Here is a 20,019-nt window from a genome sequence, read left to right on the forward strand (position 1 = left end):
GAAAAAGTGCAAAATTTTGGATGATATGTGAGAAAGACATTGTAAACAAACACCTTTTAACTGAAAGAAAATGGCACCTTCTTGTTGGACATCACGAAAATTGGATCGGATACTTTTTGAATTATATGATATTTAGGCAATTCCATGACATCACATTTTTTATTTTCTCTCCTTTCATCTTCTGAGAGACAAAGTCTGATACTTTGTAAAACTGATGCGGAGGTAATGCCATAAGGATATAAAAACATCGTAAAAACTCTTGTGGATGACATCACACAAATCTGGTTGGATGCTTTGTGAAATGCTGTTTTTCAGGCAATGCCATGACTTTTTTTTTTTTTTTTTCTTCCAGTTAATCTTGCGGAAAAAGTCTATTTTGGAAACAACAATTACAATAATATGTAACAAAAAGATAGATAAAAGAAAATCCTGAAAATGGCACCAATTTTTTTGGGGTGAGAAAATGCTTTGACATCATTGCTTTTCACATTTAAGTTATTAACGTCATGGACTTTTATGAAATAATAAAGTCACAACATAAATAAATACATAAAAAGTGTAATGATTTAAATAAAGGCTTCAATTATGAATTCTCATTTTGTATTCATTTTACATTGTATTTGTTAAAAAAGAAAAAAATAATAGTAATTAAAAACCCATGAAAAAAAATTAAAAATTAATGGATAGTTTCAATGCAATTCTTAACCTAACAATAAATTAATATTGTAATAAACAAATTGCATAAATAAGAATAAAACATGTTTTTAAGTCGTCATTTAATTCACATTATCGTCATTAAATAAGCACATTTATTAAATTATTAGTGTCATGTAAAAGATTGTGAAATAATGAGTCCTTTAAAGTTATGACCATATTTTAATTTCTAGTCAACCATTTTAATTATTCCTTTCATGGATTTGTTTGATTTTGGGACAAAAATAAACTCAATGTCAATATAAAAGACTTACAGCTTGATAATTTGGTGCTTTGTGGAGGTAAATAAATCACGCATACAAACAAACGAAGAGGGTCTGAGAGGACAAAACTTTATTGGTAAAATCATGAACATTGGGGAATATTTCACATTTTTAATGTTGTTGGAGGCTTCTCCGATGTTTCACGCCCAAACAGCGTTTACCCTGCGCAAGAACACATAAAAATGTTTTTTATTTCAAGTCACAAACGCCGAAGAACAAAGTCCATTTTGTGTAATTTGTTTAAATTGTTTGTTAATCTAGTTCGTGAAAAGGTTATTGAGCTCTAAAATGCAACAAAACCAGGAAGTAAGGGTACCTTGAAAGGACAAAAATGTATCTAATTAATTCATGCCACTTTAAAGTTTTATCAATTTTTAATTTCATGGTATTTTTAATTAATTTCAAGATGTGTCACATATTGTTATTATTTGGCAATGCAAAGTTGAGTTTTTAATTTTCATTTGAGTGACTTAATCACGTTATCTCATGAACATTATGAAATGACTAATAATGTCATGAAATATGTAAATTGTTCTAGTCTATTCTTTCAGATTTCATTTCACATTATTTTAAAAAATATTATCAATGGCCAATCTAATAAATACATTTGTTTAATTTATATTAGTGAAAAACTCTAAAGGATAAGGTAATAATGTACTGAAATAAATCAGTTCAAACCCATTATTTCAGATGTTTCACATTTTTTTTAGATTATTAGTGATAATGAACAGTTTAGTATACTCCTTGACATAGAACTTTATCATTTTAATGACTTTATATTTGTAAAATTACTTAATTTTAAATTGTCCTGATAAATTGGTTCAAACCCTTAATTTAGATATTTCACATTTTATTATTTTTATTATTATTGTGATTATACATGAACAATTTAACATATTATTTGACATTGAAATCATGAATTTTATCGACTTCATATCCGTAAAATTGCATTATAATTAATGATGGCCTGACATGGGTTCAAACTCAATTGTTACAGATATTTCACATTTAATTATTATTATAAAATGATGATTTTATACTACTTGACATTATATTAATACTGTAATGAAATAAATCTGTTCAAACCCATTATTTCAGATGATATTAGCTGACTATTTTCATTTGCTTAATAAAAAAAAAAAAAAAATATTGAAAGTTTAATAATGTAATAAAATCAGTCAGTTCAGGCCCATTATTTCAGATGATAGTTCCTATTTTATTATTCTGGACAATTTACTATACTACTTGACATAAAGATGCATTATTTAATCATAAAGGTATACGGTTGCATTAATAATATTTTAAAAAATGGGTTCAAGTCCATTGCTTGAGATGATAGTTCACAATGGACATTTTAATACATTAACTGCCTTTATGTTTCTTAACCTATTCATGAATTAACATTATTAATAATATAGGTCAGCTCAGGCACTTTATTTCCAATTATCCATCCATCCATTTTCTGAGCCGCTTCTCCTCACTAGGGTCGCGTGCGTGCTGGATCCTATCCCAGCTGTCATCGGGCAGGAGGCGGGGTTCACCCTGAACTGGTTGCCAGCCAATCGCAGGGCACATACAAACAAACAACATTCGCACTCACATTCACACCTACGGGCAATTTAGAGTGTCCAATTAATGCATGTTTTTGGGATGTGGGAGGAAACTGGAGTGCCCGGAGAAAACCCACGCAGGCACGGGGAGAACATGCAAACTCCGCACAATCGGGACCGGGGATTGAACCCCGCTCCTCAGAACTGTGAGGCTGATGCTCTAACCAGTCGTTCACCGTGCCGCCTATTTCCAATTATAGTTCACATAATAAAAAACAGCCATTTAATTCTTCGCATTTGGTGTTGCTGGCTCACCTTGTACTTGCTGTTCTCGCAGTATTCCCTGAGGCGGTCAACGCGTTTCAGGGCGCGTCGCACGTTGGACGCGTCGGTGGCCATGCAAAGCTTTGTTCCGCCTCTGCACACAAAACTGAACCACGGCATTGCATGCACGTGAGGATGCGGTTGCCACGGTAACGCCAAGTCGCTAAAAGGTAAACTTACACAATGGCTTCAATTCGGCAAACGGAGCCGGCGACTTGGCGGCGGTAGTCTACCAGCAGCGCTCTCCTCGGCATTTCCTCTCTGGAGGCCGACAAGCAGCAGCTGCTCAGCATCTGCCCGAGCAACACTGAGGAAGACACAACACCAAACAATTTCAATGAAATGAAAATGCTATCAAACAAATAAAGGTGCGTTTAATTAATAAAAATTATACTCAAATTTCACTCAATCAAAATGAAATAAAATCATTATAATTTCAGTTTAATAAAAATGCTATTAAATGTCACTTCAGTAATTAAAATTTTACCAATTCTTTAATCAAATTAACAAAAGCCAAAACACTTTTACATTTCAGAAAACATATTAACAAAAGTTGAAACACTTTTACAAAAGACGAAACACACGGAAAGGGAATGTCCCATTTCACAGACATTCTGAGAAATCCCACGCCCTTTCTCGGCAAGACCCGCCCCGCTTCAACATGATTGGCCCCTGCGTCACCGGAAGGGTAGGCGACTCAGATGTAACGTCCCATATAGCGATTGTATATATGGACGCCCTGAACAGCGAGCCTGTATAGCCGTTTGATGCTACAATATATTGTACTTGATCACATTTCTTAAAACCATAAAGAGGTTTTGACGTAAATGTGTTTCACAATTTGTCATATTGTTTTGCACTTCCAGGCCACCGTACAAAATAATTTTTTGAAATTCTTAATTGAATTATTCTCAATTAAATAATGACATTAACTAAATCAATCTAAATGTAATTTAGTAAATGAAAAATACATTAAATTAATACAAACATCCAGTTAAATGAAAAAAGGAAAAAGTTCATGAAAATTTACAAAGCAGTCATTCTGTGTATAAAATAAATGATTTTGACCAGGTTCAATATTACAATTATATGCTGTACTGTTATTAGGTTTGACAATATAATTAATTAACAGACAATTCATTCGTTCACATTTTAATTATATATTATTTTTATTGTCGGGCTCCATATTTACTAAATTTGCAGCTACCATAATAGGTCTTTACATTTATGAAAACTCCCTAAAATAAATGACTAACATTGTCCCTAATAAACTGACCTGTGTAACAGCAGCAGAGGACGAGGAAGCCGAGGCAGACGTTTGCAATCATGAGTGCACCTTCTGGAAACAAAATAGCTTGCGGCATCCTTTAAATCCTCTCTGACGACAATTTTCACTTTCACTTATCAATGATTCCCACCAGACTGGCCCTCAGGGAAACACTCGTAGGCATGCTTCCGCCTCTGTGTGGAGGTGGCTGGGAAAACATTCCCAAACATGGAAGCCTTCATCTCGTCTTTAGCTCAATGTTGACACTCTGGAACACTTGCACAATCTGGATTTTGAGCAGCATTTTAGGAGAGAAATGGGCTGCTGAGAACTAAAGTAAGCTAACTCCCATTTTTGTCATTTTTAAGTTTCAGTTCCAATTTTGACATACACGACGCAGTCCATTATTGCACTTAGCACTTTGCATGAACCTTCAGTGCAATCATGGGATAAAATCACAGAAAGTGGAGTTAAAACATTTATAGAAGACTCAGACCGTAAGTAGAGCTTTAGCTTGGGTGCCAGTGCATCAAGTGAATATTATGCATCATCTTTAATGAAATACTGATAGATTTGATCCCACTTTTGGATTTAGATCACTATTGCACTAAACACTTCTAATCCCAGTTGTCACTAAAGTGTTTTTTTCCAATCCTAGGTTTTCTTTTCTTGAGAGAACTAGAGTGGGTCAACACCATTTTGTCCTGTTTTTAAAACTGAAGTGTAGAAATGAATCAGGATATCATCTCTTTTCATACGATAGTGGTCAAAATCAAGGTTTAGTTCTAACTTCTTGATTCATCCCAGAAGTGAGGTTCCCAGATTGACAGAAGACTCAATGTCATGCTTTAGCTTGGTCTACAGTGCATCTGCATGTTAGTGGAAGTGAATGTTATTTAACATCTTTAATGAACTATTGATAGATTTGACATGTTTGGACCACTATTGCACTAAGATGTTTTTATTCTATTTCCAGGTAGCACTAAAGTCTTTTTCCCCCCTAATCCTAGTTTGTTTCTTTTCTTTCCAGCATTCTACAGGAGATGATTCTGTCTGGAAACACTGAGCACTAGAGTGGGCTAACCCCAATTTTTGTCATTTTAAAGTGAAGTGTAGAAATGAATAGAATAACATAACATTCAGACAAATGATAGTCTAAATCAAGTTTAGTTCCAATTTTGATATATAGAGTGCAGTCCATTACTGCACTTTTCCTGATTCTTTAGTGCAACACTGGGCCAACATTCCAAAAAGTGAAGTTTAGAGATTGATAGAAGACTCGGAAATTAAGTCGTTCTTCATCTTGGGTGCATCTGCATGTTAGTACTGTATAAGTGGATATTATTTATCATCTTTCATGAAATATTTATAGATTTGGCGCATGTTTGCACTAATCTGTTCTTTTTTTCCTTTCCGGTAACCTAGATGATACTGACCGGAGCCACTGAGAACTAGAGAGTGCTAACTCAATTTTTTTTCATTTCGAGAGAAAAGGCATAGTCAATGTTTAATTCCAGTTTTGACATAGAGGCCACAATCCATTATTGCATTTAGCAATTTCCCTGATTCTTCAGTGCAACACTGGACCAGCACCCCAGAAAGAGAGATTCAGAGATTGATAGAAGACTCGGGAAATAAATAGAGCTTTAATTTGGTGCCTGCAGAGCTGCATGAATTTTTGTTCAAACCGCAGCACCAACTACCCCGCCCCTGATCGTGGGAGGTGGACTCCCCCCAAACCAGGCAGGGAAAAGAACCCCACAGCAGCCCCCACAGCCTACAGGGGATCGCCCCGGCTAACCCACGGGAAGAGGGAGAGGCGACCGCAGCGGGACGCAAGGAAGGGAGAGAAGAGGAGGAAGCAGGCCCGAGCAGGGACTGGGGGGCCCCACCGGCAGCCAGAGCGGGGTGACCATCACACCGCCATTACTCCCCAGGAGGCCGTCTCAGTGGTCCCCCCCCCCCCCCCTCCCCCGAGGTCAGGAAGGAGTGAAAAAAAGTCCCGCCCACACAGATTCCGGAATAGCAAACACAGGGACAAGAGGAGAAGATCCCCACAGCATGTCCATGCAAACCGATCTAAAATGTGTGAAAATAAAAGTGAAAAAAGAAATGAGTAGAATAATAATAAAACAACAACAATCAGATGTTTACTTTCACACTTGTGAAAATAGTCTTGCTATTGTCATAAGTGTGAAAGTAAACAATGGAATTCTATATTCGTTGTTGTCGAGGATATGCATTGATTTAGTACAGGAAATTAATTTAAAATTAATTTGCGGGAGAAGCTTCATTATTTGCTTGACAAACACCGGCAGTTCGAGGGTTCTCTGGAGTGTTGGTATTCTTTTTTTTATTGCTGCTTTTAATTTATTGTATTGAAGAAAGTTTCCGGCTGTTATTTGGAATTCTTGGAACAGTTCATCACGTCTCCTAAAAACATTATTGTTAAATAGTTGTTGTAGGTGGTTAATTCCATGTTGTTCCCCATGTACTAAAATGAAGGGGTATATTATTAATTTCGAAATCTGGATTATGCCAGATTGGGGAGAGCATACTGGGAGCTAATTGAGATCCTGTCGATACTAAACTTTTCCACCAAGCCGTTACGGTGGATGCGATTATTGGATTCTTGAAACATTTATGGCGTTTAAGACGAGTAGAAATAAATGGGAGTTTGATGTTGTTGCAGTCTGTTTGTTCCAATTCTAGCCAAGAATCACACTCCTCACTGTGGTGCAACCATTTGATGAGGTATTGTAATCCATCCATCCATTTTCTGAGCCGCTTCCCCTCACTAGGGTCGCGGGCGGGCTGGAGCCTATCCCAGCTATCATCGGCCAGGAGGCGGGGTACACCCTGAACTGGTCGCCAGCCGATCGCAGGGCACATGCAAACAAACAACCATTCGCACTCACATTTACACCTACGGGCAATTTAGAGTTGCCAATCAACCTAGCACGCATGTTTTTGGGATGTGGGATGAAACCGGAGTAACCGCAGAAAACCGACCCAGGCACCGGGAGAACATGCAAACTCCACACAGGCGGGGCGAGGGATTGAATCCCGCTCCTCAGAACTGTGAGGCAGAAGTTCTAACCAGTCGTCCGCCGTACCGCCGGTATTGTAATTGGTTAGCTAAATAATAGTGTTTAAAGTTGGGAGCATTTAGGCCTCCCTCCTGTTTACTTTTTTGAAGCGTGGATAGACTGATTCTATTTTTCTTAGATTCTGCTGTAATAAATTTTTATTCAAAAAATAATGTTTGAAACCATTTAAATGTGGTCTTAAATGGAATCATTGAAAAGAAATAATTTATTTGAGGTAAGGTTTCATTTTTATTGTAGCTATTCTTCCCAGTAATGATATAGGCAGGTTATTCCAGCGCCTTAAATCCGATGAGATTTTTTCCAGAAGTGGTGTGTAATTTAGATTGGTTAGCTCCGTGAGTTTTGACGAAATATTGATACCTAAATACTTAATGTTTCCTATAGGAATAGGGTACTCTGGGATTTGAGCTGCAGGAGTCCATGAGTTTGCTGTTATTGACAGTATTGTTGATTTTGTCCAGTTAATACAGTAGTCTGATATTTGTGAAAATGTTTTAATGAGACTGAAGAGTGCCTAAAGAGAATACTTGGATTATTTTAAATCAAGAAGTTTATCATCAGCATATAGATTGAGTTTGTGTTCTGTCACTAGTGAGCAGATACCTTTACCATTCCGACATATAGCGGCAGTAAGAAGTTCGATAAATATTGCAAATAGCATTGGTGAGAGTGGACATCCTTGTCTGGTTCCTCTTTGTAATGTAAAACTTTGTGAAGTGATCCTATTTGTGGTGATTCTCGCTTTCGGCGAATTGTATAATGTTGCTATCCAATGTATAATTGAATCTCCAAAGCCAAATTTGCAAAGTACTGCAAACAGGAAAGACCAGTTAACTTTATTGAAAGCTTTCTCTGCGTCAAGTGAGATGATAATTACGTTTAGATTTTTACGCTGTGACATGCTTATTAAATTCAACAGATGTCTGACATTATTTGTGGAACTTCTACCTTTAATGAAGCCTGTCTGGTCGTAGTGGATTTTCGACGAGATAATCTTGATATCTACATTAATCAGCGATAAGTGCTGATAATTCGCCTGGAGAGTGGGGCTTTAGTAATAACTGAATTGAAGCTGTGTTCATATGGCTACTAATTCTACCTTTATCCTTTATCTTATTGACTGTTCTGAAAAATAGAGGCGCTAGTATTGGCCAAAATTTTTTCATGAATTCAACAGGGATTCCGTCCGGGCCAGGCGCCCATCCCGGTTGCATATATTTTAATGCGTTATGTAATTCTGTGATGCTTAGAGGAACATCAAGGATGTGTTTAATTTGTGTATTTAATTGAGGGATGTTTAGATCCTTAATAAAAGTTTCAATTTATTTTTTATCTAGGTTGTTGGAAGATGCGTATAAGTTGCTCTAAAAATTGCAAAGAATTTCATTTATTTCTAGTGGTGACTGTGTAGTTGCCATTTGAATCTTGAATGGCTGGAATTAATGACTTTTCTTTATTGCGCTGAAGTTGGTTCGCAAGGAATTTTCCAGATTTATTATTGGACTCAAAGTTAGTGTATCTTGTTGTAGAAAATATTTTCTTTTTGATAAGATAACGTCTAACTGATGTTTTTCCTTAAGAAGTTGGTTTCTAAGTGTATATCGGATTAATTGCATATTCTTCTGTGAGGTGTTAAGGCTAACGAGTAAACACTGAACCCAGGAAACAAACAGTCACAAGGCGATATAATATGGTGTGTGGTGGTGGTGGTTTGTGGTGCGCAAAAAGAGTTTTGACCGACTTGTGCATTTAGTGTGTGTGGCAGCAAGCAGAGAGACAGGAGTGAGGATTCATGCGTGGCATGTGTGATTCAGTTTTTTTGTTTGTCTAAGCAAAAGTGGAAAGAATGAAAATACAATGCATTTTTGACAATTCATAACGACAACAGATCAAAAGAAGTACTTATCGAGCATCACGAAACAGTTGGCCGTCAACAACTAACCACGCTCGTTTGCCTTTGTCATGGAAATTCTTCATCAATGGGTACAAAACTCATGAATCTCTTTGGGGAACTGGTCGTTCATTCCAAATGAAATCCCTTTAAGATCCCGACCTTTGGATTTTACACACACTTTTTGCTGAACGTGTTCAAACTTTGCAATGATGGGACGTGGTCTGTTTCCTGGAACCGGTCGACTGTAGCTTGTTGTATCTTGAGCGCGGACATTATAAACTTTTTAATCTTTTTAATCTCTAATCTTTTTAATCGGTCTTCCTTAGCATTGTATGGCGTGCCTGAGAAAATGAGTTTGTCGCGCATGCTTCGTGATTGAATGTCCAAGGTAATTTAAGTTTAAAATTTGATTTCTATTGATCTTTTGTTTTCTATATATATACTAAATTATTTTAATAAGTGAAATGGTTCATCATTATTGATTTGTATCATTCCTAATTAAATTATCATTAATGAGCCAATTATTTAATGAAATAAATGCAAATATTAAATACAGATGTAAAAGTATTTATTTCAAATAAATTACTGAAATATGTAAATATACATTTATTGGGGATATATATTAAAATAATACATTAAATATAAAATCACACCTTAATATTTGATTGCACTTATCAAAATGTAATTTTAATTAGCATATTTGATCAAATCTAAATGTGAAATGGAAAAATATATAAAAGTTGATACACATCAAAGACAAACATCAGAATGGCACAGAAATGTCTACATTTCTAAATGAGAGCTTTATATTAAAACCTAATTACAACTGGATGTTTTTTTTAAACAAAATTTTAAAGATAATTTCAATAACAGAAGCATTAATAGTTAGAAAATATCATCAGAATGTTAAAAAAAAAAAAAATCACCGTTAGATATAAAAGCAAGTCAAGTCACGACAGTAATTAAAAAGATGACAAAAACTTTATTTTAAACATCGTCGACAACAGATTAAAAAAGCTGCACAAAACTGGTTGAATTCCGCTGACAAACATCAAAGACAAGATTACAAAAAAAATTTTATACGAAATGATGACTTTACTGAGTCATAACAGGAAGTAAAAAAACAAAAAACAAAACGTTATTTAAACTTGTTGTCAACAACAAACACTGAGCAGTGGAATTGACAAACAACGAAGACACACCTCAGCAGAATGTCACAAAAATGTCTCTATTTTGAAAAATAAACATCCATCCATCCATTTTCTGAGCCGCTTCTCCTCACTAGGGTCGCGGGCGTGCTGGAGCCTATCCCAGCTGTCATCGGGCAGGAGGCGGGGTCCACCCTGAAGTGGTTGCCAGCCAATCGCAGGGCACATACGAACAGACAACCATTCGCACTCACAGTCATGCCTACGGGCAATTTAGAGTCTCCAATTAATGAAAAATAAACAAAAACATTAAATATATAAGAGCCAGTCACAATAATATGTTTTTAAAAAGACAAACTTATAAAAAAAGAACATTTAACAGACATCAAAGAAAAAAAATGTAAAAGACTGCATTGTCACGTGCAGCCAAAAATCATGTAAAAAGAAAATTAAATGGTGACTAAAACATCGGTTTTCTTCTCCTTTGCTGTGAGGGGAAAAAAAAGCGCACCATTATATTCATGAATAACAACAGAAAACAAAATTCTGAAGTGTTTCTTTCACTTTTTAGCACTTACTGGCTTGTTGTTGTCCAGGTAGGCAATGAGCTCTTGAACGCACTTGCTCTCGTACTGCGGTGGGGCACAAAGTTGTTTGCCAGCCTTGGAAAGAAAACTAGAAAAAAAAAAAAAATTATAAAATACCATATTAGAAAAATAAATATGATAGTAACAAACTCACTTCACAGATAAAACTATAAGCATTTTAACTGGATCAATGCTCTGTATTGAATAGAAAATATTTACGGACAACTTGGGAGAGGAAAAGAATCTTTTGTACACATTATAAAAATTATAATGAGGGAAGGGAACGGGAGATCGACAGGTGGATCGGTGCAGTGATGCGGACTCTTTATCGGTCTGTTGTGAAGAAGAAGGAGCTAAGGCGAATTTCTCAATTTACCGATCTACTTTCCTACCCTCACCTATGGTCAAGAGCTGTAGGTCGTGACTGAAAGAACGAGATAGCAGATCCAAGCAGGCCGAAATGAGTTTCCTCCGCAGGGTGTCCGGGCTCTCACTTAGAGAGGGTGAGAAGCTCGGTCATCTGGGAGGGGCTCGGAGTAGAGCCGCTGCTCCTCCTCATTGAGAGGAGCCATATGAGGTGGCTCGGGCATCTGATTAGGATGCCTCCTGGACGCCTCCCTAGTAAGGTGTTCCGGGCACGACCCAGGACACACTGGAGAGATTATGTCTCCCGGTTGACCTGCAAACGCCTCGGGATCCCCTCAGAAGAACTGGGTGAAGTGGCTGGGGAGAGGAAAGTCTGGACTTCCCTGTTTAAGCTGCTGCCCCCGTGATCCGACCCCATATAAGTGGAAGAAAATGGATGGATAATAAGAATAATAATACATTTTTATTTGGGGGAAAACAGCCAAGGTTTAAATTTTTAAATATTTTAAAAATGAATCTAAACAAGATGTGAAGGGTAAAGACAACAACATTAAAATTAAATAAATAAAAACACTTTATTTTAAAAACTAATTTAAAAATATTACAATTTTTTAAAATTCTAAACAGAAATGAAAAAAATGATCAAACAAAGAAATATTTTTAAAAATCATGTATTTTAAAAATGATTTACTATCTAAATTGTTTATCCATCCATCCATCCATCCATTTTCTGAGCTGCTTCTCCTCACTAGGGTCGCGTGCGTGCTGGAGCCTATCCCAGCTATCATCGGGCAGGAGGCGGGGGAAACCCCTGAACTGGTCGCCAGCCAATTGCAGGGCACATAGAAACAAAACAAACATTCACACTCACATTCACACCTACGGGCAATTTAGAGTCTCCAATTCATGCATGTTTTTGGGATGTGGGGAAACCGGAGTGCCCGGAGAAAACCCACGCAGGCACGGGGAGAACGTGCAAACTCCACACAGGCGGGGCCGGGATTGAACCCCGCTCCTCAGAACTGTGAGGCAGACACTCTAACCAGTCGTCCACCGTGCCGCCCTAAATTGTTTAATAATAAAAAATTATAAAAATGTATAATATTCAAATAAAAAGTAAAACAAATATATACCAAAAATCACCAAAACATGAAAGCAATAAAATGAATCAATACAAATTGAAAAGTAATTCTACTGGATGACAAAATGGCATATGTCCAACACAGCACGTGAAGACTTACACGGTGGCACTGTATTTGCAGCCATTGCCGGCTTCCTGGTGGAAGTAGCTAGCCACGATTTTGCGAGGGAAGCACATGTTTCTGGTCGCCAGACAACAGCCCACCAGCTTCTGACCTGCGGGAAGAAAAACACCACGGCACGTCAGGAATGGGAGGACACGGACAAGGTGGTCTGCAAGTGGTCTTACCTGCCGCCGGGTGAGAGCAGAGGAGCACCACGAGGAGCAGAGCAGCAAGTCGAGGGTCCATGGTTGGATCTTGTGTCGATGTGTGACGGTGTGTGCTGGTCCACAGGCGAATTTATACAGCAGGTGCTCACAGAAAGCGAAAGTCGCGTTCTTCATCGCCGGTAGCGGAACAGAAGCGTGTGGGCATCACTTTCACCTCCTTGCCAAAATGTTTCCTTTCCAGAAGATTTCCCCTGCGGGCAACATTGCTTCACTGGAAATACTCCTTTCATGTCTGGGAGTTTAATTGGATGCCGGTTTCACTTGGCAACATGAAACTTGGTTGACATATCTATCATGGGTAGACCCACAAAAAAAGTATAAAAGAAACCCTGCCTGAAGAAACATAAAAATTCTGCCATTGTGGTCGGAAGTGGCCATTTTAGGGTCGATTTGGTAAATTTCAAAGGTCCTTCAAAGACAAGACAGGAGAGTTTTTGAAAACTCAGCCCACGTAGCCCGTTTCACTTAGCGACAAGACACTTGGTATGCGTGTCTATCATGAGTAAACCCACAAAAAATTCTCAGGAAGCTATTCTTGAAATACACGGGAAGCCTGCCATTTCAGGGTCAATTTTGCCACTTAAGGTGGGTACTTCAAGGACGAACTAGAGAGTTTTGGAAGATTCAGCCCATGCGGCCTACTTTACTTAGTAATATGAAATTTGGTAGGCACAAAAAAGTCTCAAGAAGCCATGCCTGTAGAGACACTGGAAGTCTGCCATTTTACCGCTAATGTGGCAACATCCCCAGTTATAAGAGGTAATTTACACTTTTGCAACCACCATCTGTCAGTTGTTTATTTTTACTTCCACTTTCAAAAAAAGTTACATTTTGGCATTCAACTGAGTTTTACAGGGTATAGGTCATATTAAGTGAAAGTTTTGAAATTATTTACAGTATCTTGGTCTCTTTTTTTTTAAATCACAAAAAAAAATGGTATTTGAACAGGGCGTGTAGACGTTTTATATCTACTCTACTGTTTGTGAAAAAGCAGAGATGTGCGGATGGTTATTTGCAGGTTTGTGCTTGCATTCATCATCCCTCGCTGATAACAATCATCACCAGTTAGAAGAAGGAAAATAAGATAGGGCTGCCAAGTGTGATGAAACAGCTCGAAACATTAACAAGAATAAAGATGAGGATGATAAGGAAAGTCTGGTTCTATGGTCTGCTTTGGCAATCGCGTGATTTTCATCTGTTGTTTTTACTTTCACTTCGGCGCATAAAATGAGCAAATACAAAAGAAAGTTATTGGGAAAAAATAATATTACAAGATTAAAAACATTGTGTTACAGTGGGTGCGGAAAGTTTTTAGACCCCCTTAAATTTTTCCCTCTGTTATATTGCAGACATTTGTTAAAATCATTTGTTTATTTTTTTTCCTCATTAATGTACACACAGCACCTGATATTGACAGAAAAAAACTGAATTGTTGACATTTTTGCTGATTTATTAAAAAAGAAAAACTGAAATATCGCACAGCCATAAGTATTCAGACCCTTTGCTGTGACATTCACATTTAACTTGGGTGCTGTCCATTTCTTCTGATCATCCTTGAGATGGTTCTACACCTTTATTGGAGTCCAGCTGTGTTTGATTATACTGACCGGACTTGATTAGGAAAGCCACACACCTGTCTATATAAGACCTTACAGCTCTCTGTCAGAGCAAATGAGAATCATGAGGTCAAAGGAACTGCCTGAAGAGCTCAAAGACAGAACTGCGGCAAGACACAGATCTGGCCAAGGTTACAAAACAAATTCTGCTGCACTTAAGGTTCCTAAGAGCAAAGTGGCCTCCATAATCCTGAAATGGAAGACGTTTGGGACGATCAGCACCCTTCCTAGAGCTGGCCAGTCCGGCCAAACTGAGCAATTGGGGGAGAAGAGCCTTGGTGAGAGAGGTAAGGAAGAACCCAAAGATCACTGTGGCTGAGCTCCAGAGATGCAGTCGGGAGATGGGAGAAAGCTCTAGACAGTCAACCATCACTGCAGCCCTCCACCAGTCGGGGCTTTATGGCAGAGTGGCCCGACGGAAGCCTCCCCTCAGTGCAAGACACATGAAAGCCCGCATGGAGTTTGCTAAAAAAAAACACCTGAAGGACTCGAAGATGGTGAGAAATAAGATTCTCTCGTCTGAAGAAACCAAGATAGAACTTTTTGGCCTTAGGTCTAAGCGGTATGTGTGGAAAAAAATAAGACACTGCTCATCACCTGTCCAATACAGTCCCAACAGTGAAGCATGGTGGTGGCAGCATCATGCTGTGGGCAGTGTTTTTCAGTTGCAGGGACAGGGAGACTGGTTGTAATCGAAGGAAAGAGGAATGCGGCCAAGTACAGGAATATCCTGGACGAAAACCTTCTTCAATGTACTCAGGAACTCAGACTGGGCCGAAGGTTCATCTTCAAAGACAATGACTCGAAGCACATAGCTAAAATAACGAAGGAGTGGCTTCAGAAGAACTCTGTGACTGTTCTTGAATGGCCCTGACTTAAACCCAATTGAGCATCTCTGGAGAGATCTGAAAATGGCTGCCCACCAACGTTCACCATCCAACCTGACAAAACTGGAGAGGATCTGCAAGGAGGAATGGCAGAGGATCCCCAAATCCAGGTGAGAAAAACCTGTTGCATCATTCCCAAAAATACTCTTGGCTGTATTAGCTCAAAAGGGTGCTTCTACTAAATACTGAGCAAAGGGTCTGAATACTTATGGCTGTGTGATATTTCAGTTTTTCTTTTTTAATAAATCTGCAAAAATGTCAACACTTCTGGTTTTTTTCCTGTCAATACGGGGTGCTGTGTGAAAAATTGAAGGAGTTCTGAATACTTTACGTAGCCACTGTAATTTCAGAATCCCCACACATGCGCTATGCTATGCTATACTATCTTAAAGATGATGTAATTGACTTAGTCACTTTTCCTTGACAAAAATTATGTTTCATCTTGTAATGACTTTTTCTCAAAAAATAGCACGTTACCTCGCAATATTACATATTCATACATTCACTCATTTTCTGGACTGCCTGTCCTCACTAGGGTCGCGGGCATGCTGGAGCCTACCGCAGCTATCCTCGAGCGAGAGGTGGGGTACACCCTGAACTGGTCGCCAGCCAATCGCAGGACACATAGAAACAAACAACCATTCACACTCACATTCACACCTATGGGCAATTTAGAGTCTTCAATCAACCTACCACACGTTTTGGGGATGTGGGAGGAAACCGGAGTGCCCGGAGAAAAACCAAGCAGGCACGGCGAGAACATGCAAACTCCACACATGCGAGGTCGGATTTGAACCTGGGTCCTTAGAACTGTGAGGCAGATGTGCTAACCAATCTCCACCATGCCGCCATATTACATATTTTCTAGTAAAAAACATTTTCTTGAAAAAAGGACAAATAAATCTCCAATCAGTACACCTTTTTTCAATTGAAAAAAAACTTTTCTTTGAAAAAAACCCTCTTTTTTTAAAAGACAAACAAAATCTCCCAAAACAAAATGTTCTAAAAAAAACAAAAACCCAAAACGTTTTATCTCAGGAAACATTCTAGAAAAAAAATTCTCACAAAAAAAATCCCCCAAAATCTCATTTTAAAAAACATTACTTTTTCTGTAATTTTTTTTTTCTCAAACAAATTGAAGTTTATTCCTACACTTTTTTTTCTTTTTTTTGAGAAAGTATCAGACGCAATATAACTTTCCTCAAAAAAAGTACATCTTTCTTCACCCCAAAAAACTCTCGACCTTTTTCTCGAAAAAAATATCAGAAGTAATAGAACGTTTTGCGCAAACAAGTGCATCTTACTTTTCAGGAAAATATTTTTTCTTCCAAAAATATAGAATAAAATTCACCTTCTTTGAGAAAAAAAATCTTAAACGAAATCTACCTTTTTCTCAAGAATTATCAAAAGTAGAACTCTTTGCTCAAGCAACTAGATCTTCGTGAAAAACGTAAGCAAATACTGAACATATCAGAAGTAATCAAACTTTTTGCTTGAACAAGTACATTTTTCTTCTCCCAAAATATTTGTTCTCGAAAAATATACAATCCAACTTGTTTTTGAGAAAAAAAATATTTCAAAGAAAATTAACTGTTTTCTCAAGAGAAAGAGAGAAAAAAGAGGCGCAATAGGGTCACCGTTAAAAAGAAAGTAAATTTTGATCACTCCAAAGTGGAAGTATTTGTAGTTCAGTGGAAACAATCAGCCTGAAAAGTGCCTCAAGGGGAGTTCAATCATTATCAGCAGCAACATGAAGAGTCATGTGGGGCTCGTGGTTGTAAAAAAAAAAAAAAAATCTTTTGAAATGAAAGATGATCCTCTTTCATTTCAGATGATTTTTTTTTTTTTTTGTTTGGTGCAAAATGAACCACAATACCCTGCAATAGCCCACAACGTTTTGTACCAATGAAATGTCCTGTCTAGCTGTTGATTGACATTCAATTTTCCATGTATAATTCATGGAGAGCGGGAGAGACATACAAACAGGCAAGTACAGCAGACAGACAAAATGTAAAGACAGTTTTACAAATAAGACAAGTTCAGTAGTCTTACTTCATTCAAAATCTTAATTATGTTGATGTGAAAGCCTAAATAATTTTTTCTTCTTCAGGGTTTCAACCTGCATGACCACAAACATTTTGTACTAGAATGTAAATATTTTGTTATTGCAGCATCCTGTCCATAACTAAGTCAGCGTTATAAAAAGTCCACACACCCCTTTTCATTTGCCAGGTTTTTGTCATATAGAAAATGAGATCAAGATAAATAATTTCAAAACGTTTTCCACCATTAATTGATCCAGTTCAACTAGATTATTTTCCTCTCTTTTATCTTTTAGCATTAGGAAGTAAAAATAAACAATGACGATAATGTGGTTGCACAAGTGTGCACACCCTCTGGGGATGTGGCTGTGTTCATAATTATTAACCAATCACATACAAACTCGTTAAATGGCAGTCAGAATACACCTGCCACCATTTAAAGTGTCTCTGATTAACCACAAATCAAGTTCAGGTGTTCTGGTTGGACCTTCCTTCCTTCCTTCTTCAGTTTTATTTATTTATTTTCTGCATTTTACTTTTGTAGAAGAAGCTTGAAGGGAGAAAAAAAAATGTCAGGGAGAGCCTTCTCGAAGAGCTGAAGACAGACAATATAAAAATACAGGTTTATATTGTTTAACCTCTGCAAATCGTATGTCTGCACTGTGCACACACCAGAAGGAGCAGCACAATGTCAATGGGTATTAAAGCATGAAATCATACTACAAAAACGGTTTATTCTTTACATTGTGTTTGATTATGTTATTCTTGAATGTTTTCAGAAAGTACAATACTGCAGAATGCTATTTTTCTTGTTTTTTTTGTGGTGCTGCAACTGATTTATTGCATTTCCATTAAAGATATTTTTTTTTCGATAAGAGTGTCTTAAATTACGAGCATGATCATGGAACGAAATGAAATCGTGAATCAAGGCACCTCTGTAATTTCTTCAGGTACGTTGATCAGAAGTTTGTCCAGTATTTCAGAGGGTTCTTCTAAATGGGATTAAATGGCGATGGCCGTCTTCACTGTGATCCAAAGGCGCCATCTTGTGTCAGGTCGTGAATGTCCTCGCCGGGACTTGTGTTCTTCGTTTCCCCCGGCAGATGTCAGTTTCGTTCCTCGGTGTGTCGTTCCCGGCTGGCTGGCTACTCGCTCATTCAGCGCTCGCTCGCTCGGCTCCACAGGAGGGATGCTCGCCGACCGGCGGGGACGACGAGGATCTCCGCGCTAAGCTTTTGTTTGTGCGCGTGTGGCTGTGAAGCGAAGAAAGGATGGCAACCGGCCGCCGGTGAAGAGTCGGGAGCGGGAGCGGCGGACCAAGGCGTCCCGTGTAACCCTATGGATGTGCGTGGAGGCCGCCCGCCTGGAGCTAATCGACGCGCCGCCGCACTCCTCCCCTCTCATTCCGGGCCAAGTGTTTTGGTGTGACCGCTACTTGGCTGGTGAGTGCTGCGTGCTAAACGGAGGCTAAGCGGGGAAGCTAAGTGGCTAGCGGGCGACTTACGGCGACTTTCCACACCCATTTTCGGCCTAAATGTACCTTGTCCGTCGTCGTCTTTAGACGAAACATCAATTATTCATGTTGCGATACCTACAATCTTATTTTTTTGATGTCGGAGGGGACGCGATTGTGACACTTTTAAGGTGTCGCCGGAGATGCTAGAGGGATCAGCTGGTGGCTAGCTAACGGACCTCCGTGCACTGGAACGCCGCCTCCGGAGCTGCCTCGGCTGGGGAGGCGTTTTGGGTCTTCACGGTGCCCCGACTGTCGCCACTACGGAGGCGAGCGAGCAGCCACGCAGTGACTTGACGCCTCTTTGATTTGTCAGACAAACATGACGGGGGGAGGGGGTGTTACGTTCAAGGTACGGGGTGGCTGGCTCCGTTCGAGTGTGACGTTACAGAGGAAATGACTGGCATTTTAGTCCGCGTACGTCGGGCCTCGGTGCGGTGGGTTCGCAGTTGCCGTGGGGCTCGCTGCGGGATTGCTTATTTGGCGTAGTAGCGGCGACGAGCTCCAGTCTGGTGGAAAATGTGTGCGGAGCGCACTAATGTGTAACAGACAGATACGCTTGTTGACATGTGTGCCGTAATGGAAACACACATGCGTTACATGGTCAGCTATGGATTACAAACATATAGGGAGTTACATTTGATGTGTAACATAAACATGTGATTGTTTACATATCCTATATTAGGAACACACACATTGTTACACGTGCGATATAAACTAACACACATATCAGGCATTATATGTGTAACATAAACATGTTGTATTGTATAACCGACACATACGATTGTTCACATTGATATTAGAAACGCCGTGTGTTATATGGTGTGGAGCAAACGTGGGGAGTTACCCATGTGTAACAGAAGCATTTGATTGTTGACATGTACACTATACTATACTATACATTTAATTGATTACGTTTCATAGAATCATGGTCAGATGTGTATGACCAACACGAGGCGTTACACATAGTGTTGCGTATGTAACAGAAGCATGTGATTGTTTACATGCATATTAGAAACACAGGATGATGTGTGGCAGGAACATGGTTAAATGTGCATTACAAACATGGGGAGTTACATATGATGGTACATGTGTAACAGATACATGATTGTTTACATGTGTGGTTATAAAACAACTGATGTTTGACATCTATGGTAGAAACATGATTAGATGCGCTTTGCAAACATGGGCAGTTCCATATGATGTTACATATGTAACAGAAACTTGCTTGTTTACATGTGTATTAAAACGCATGATGTGTTACATG

The 20,019-nt window shown here is 38.6% G+C and overlaps 2 protein-coding genes across 2 annotated transcripts in view; one reads left to right on the forward strand and one right to left on the reverse strand.

The window, feature by feature from the left end:
* Positions 1–10,079: 10,079 nt before the first annotated feature.
* On the reverse strand, positions 10,080–19,096 carry LOC133400262 (C-C motif chemokine 3-like 1). Its single transcript, XM_061672724.1, has 5 exons — positions 18,173–19,096; positions 12,653–12,885; positions 12,465–12,579; positions 10,849–10,945; positions 10,080–10,757 (listed from the first exon to the last, which is right to left on the reverse strand). Exons 2-5 carry the CDS (start codon positions 12,711–12,713, stop codon positions 10,731–10,733), a joined length of 300 nt encoding a protein of 99 aa, XP_061528708.1. The 5' UTR covers positions 12,714–12,885; positions 18,173–19,096; the 3' UTR covers positions 10,080–10,730.
* wdfy3 (WD repeat and FYVE domain containing 3) overlaps positions 18,369–20,019 on the forward strand; it is a 109,982-nt gene continuing 108,331 nt past the window's right edge. Inside the window, exon 1 of the mRNA XM_061672726.1 lies at positions 18,369–18,681. The gene's annotated coding sequence lies outside the window, so the exon portion shown is untranslated. The remainder of the gene's footprint in view (positions 18,682–20,019) is intronic.

This window comes from Phycodurus eques, chromosome 3 (assembly GCF_024500275.1).
Source record: "Phycodurus eques isolate BA_2022a chromosome 3, UOR_Pequ_1.1, whole genome shotgun sequence".
Classification (NCBI taxonomy): domain Eukaryota; kingdom Metazoa; phylum Chordata; class Actinopteri; order Syngnathiformes; family Syngnathidae; genus Phycodurus; species Phycodurus eques.

Bases quoted from the DNA above. Each gene is read 5' to 3' on its own strand.
- LOC133400262 (XM_061672724.1), bottom strand. From the start codon at position 12,713: ATGGACCCTCGACTTGCTGCTCTGCTCCTCGTGGTGCTCCTCTGCTCT. The intron at 10,946-12,464 runs GTAAGTCTTCAC...TTTTTTTTCTAG, and splicing joins TGCAAATACAGTGCCACCGT to TTTTCTTTCCAAGGCTGGCA. The intron at 10,758-10,848 runs GTAAGTGCTAAA...TTCCCCTCACAG, and splicing joins ACCTGGACAACAACAAGCCA to CAAAGGAGAAGAAAACCGAT.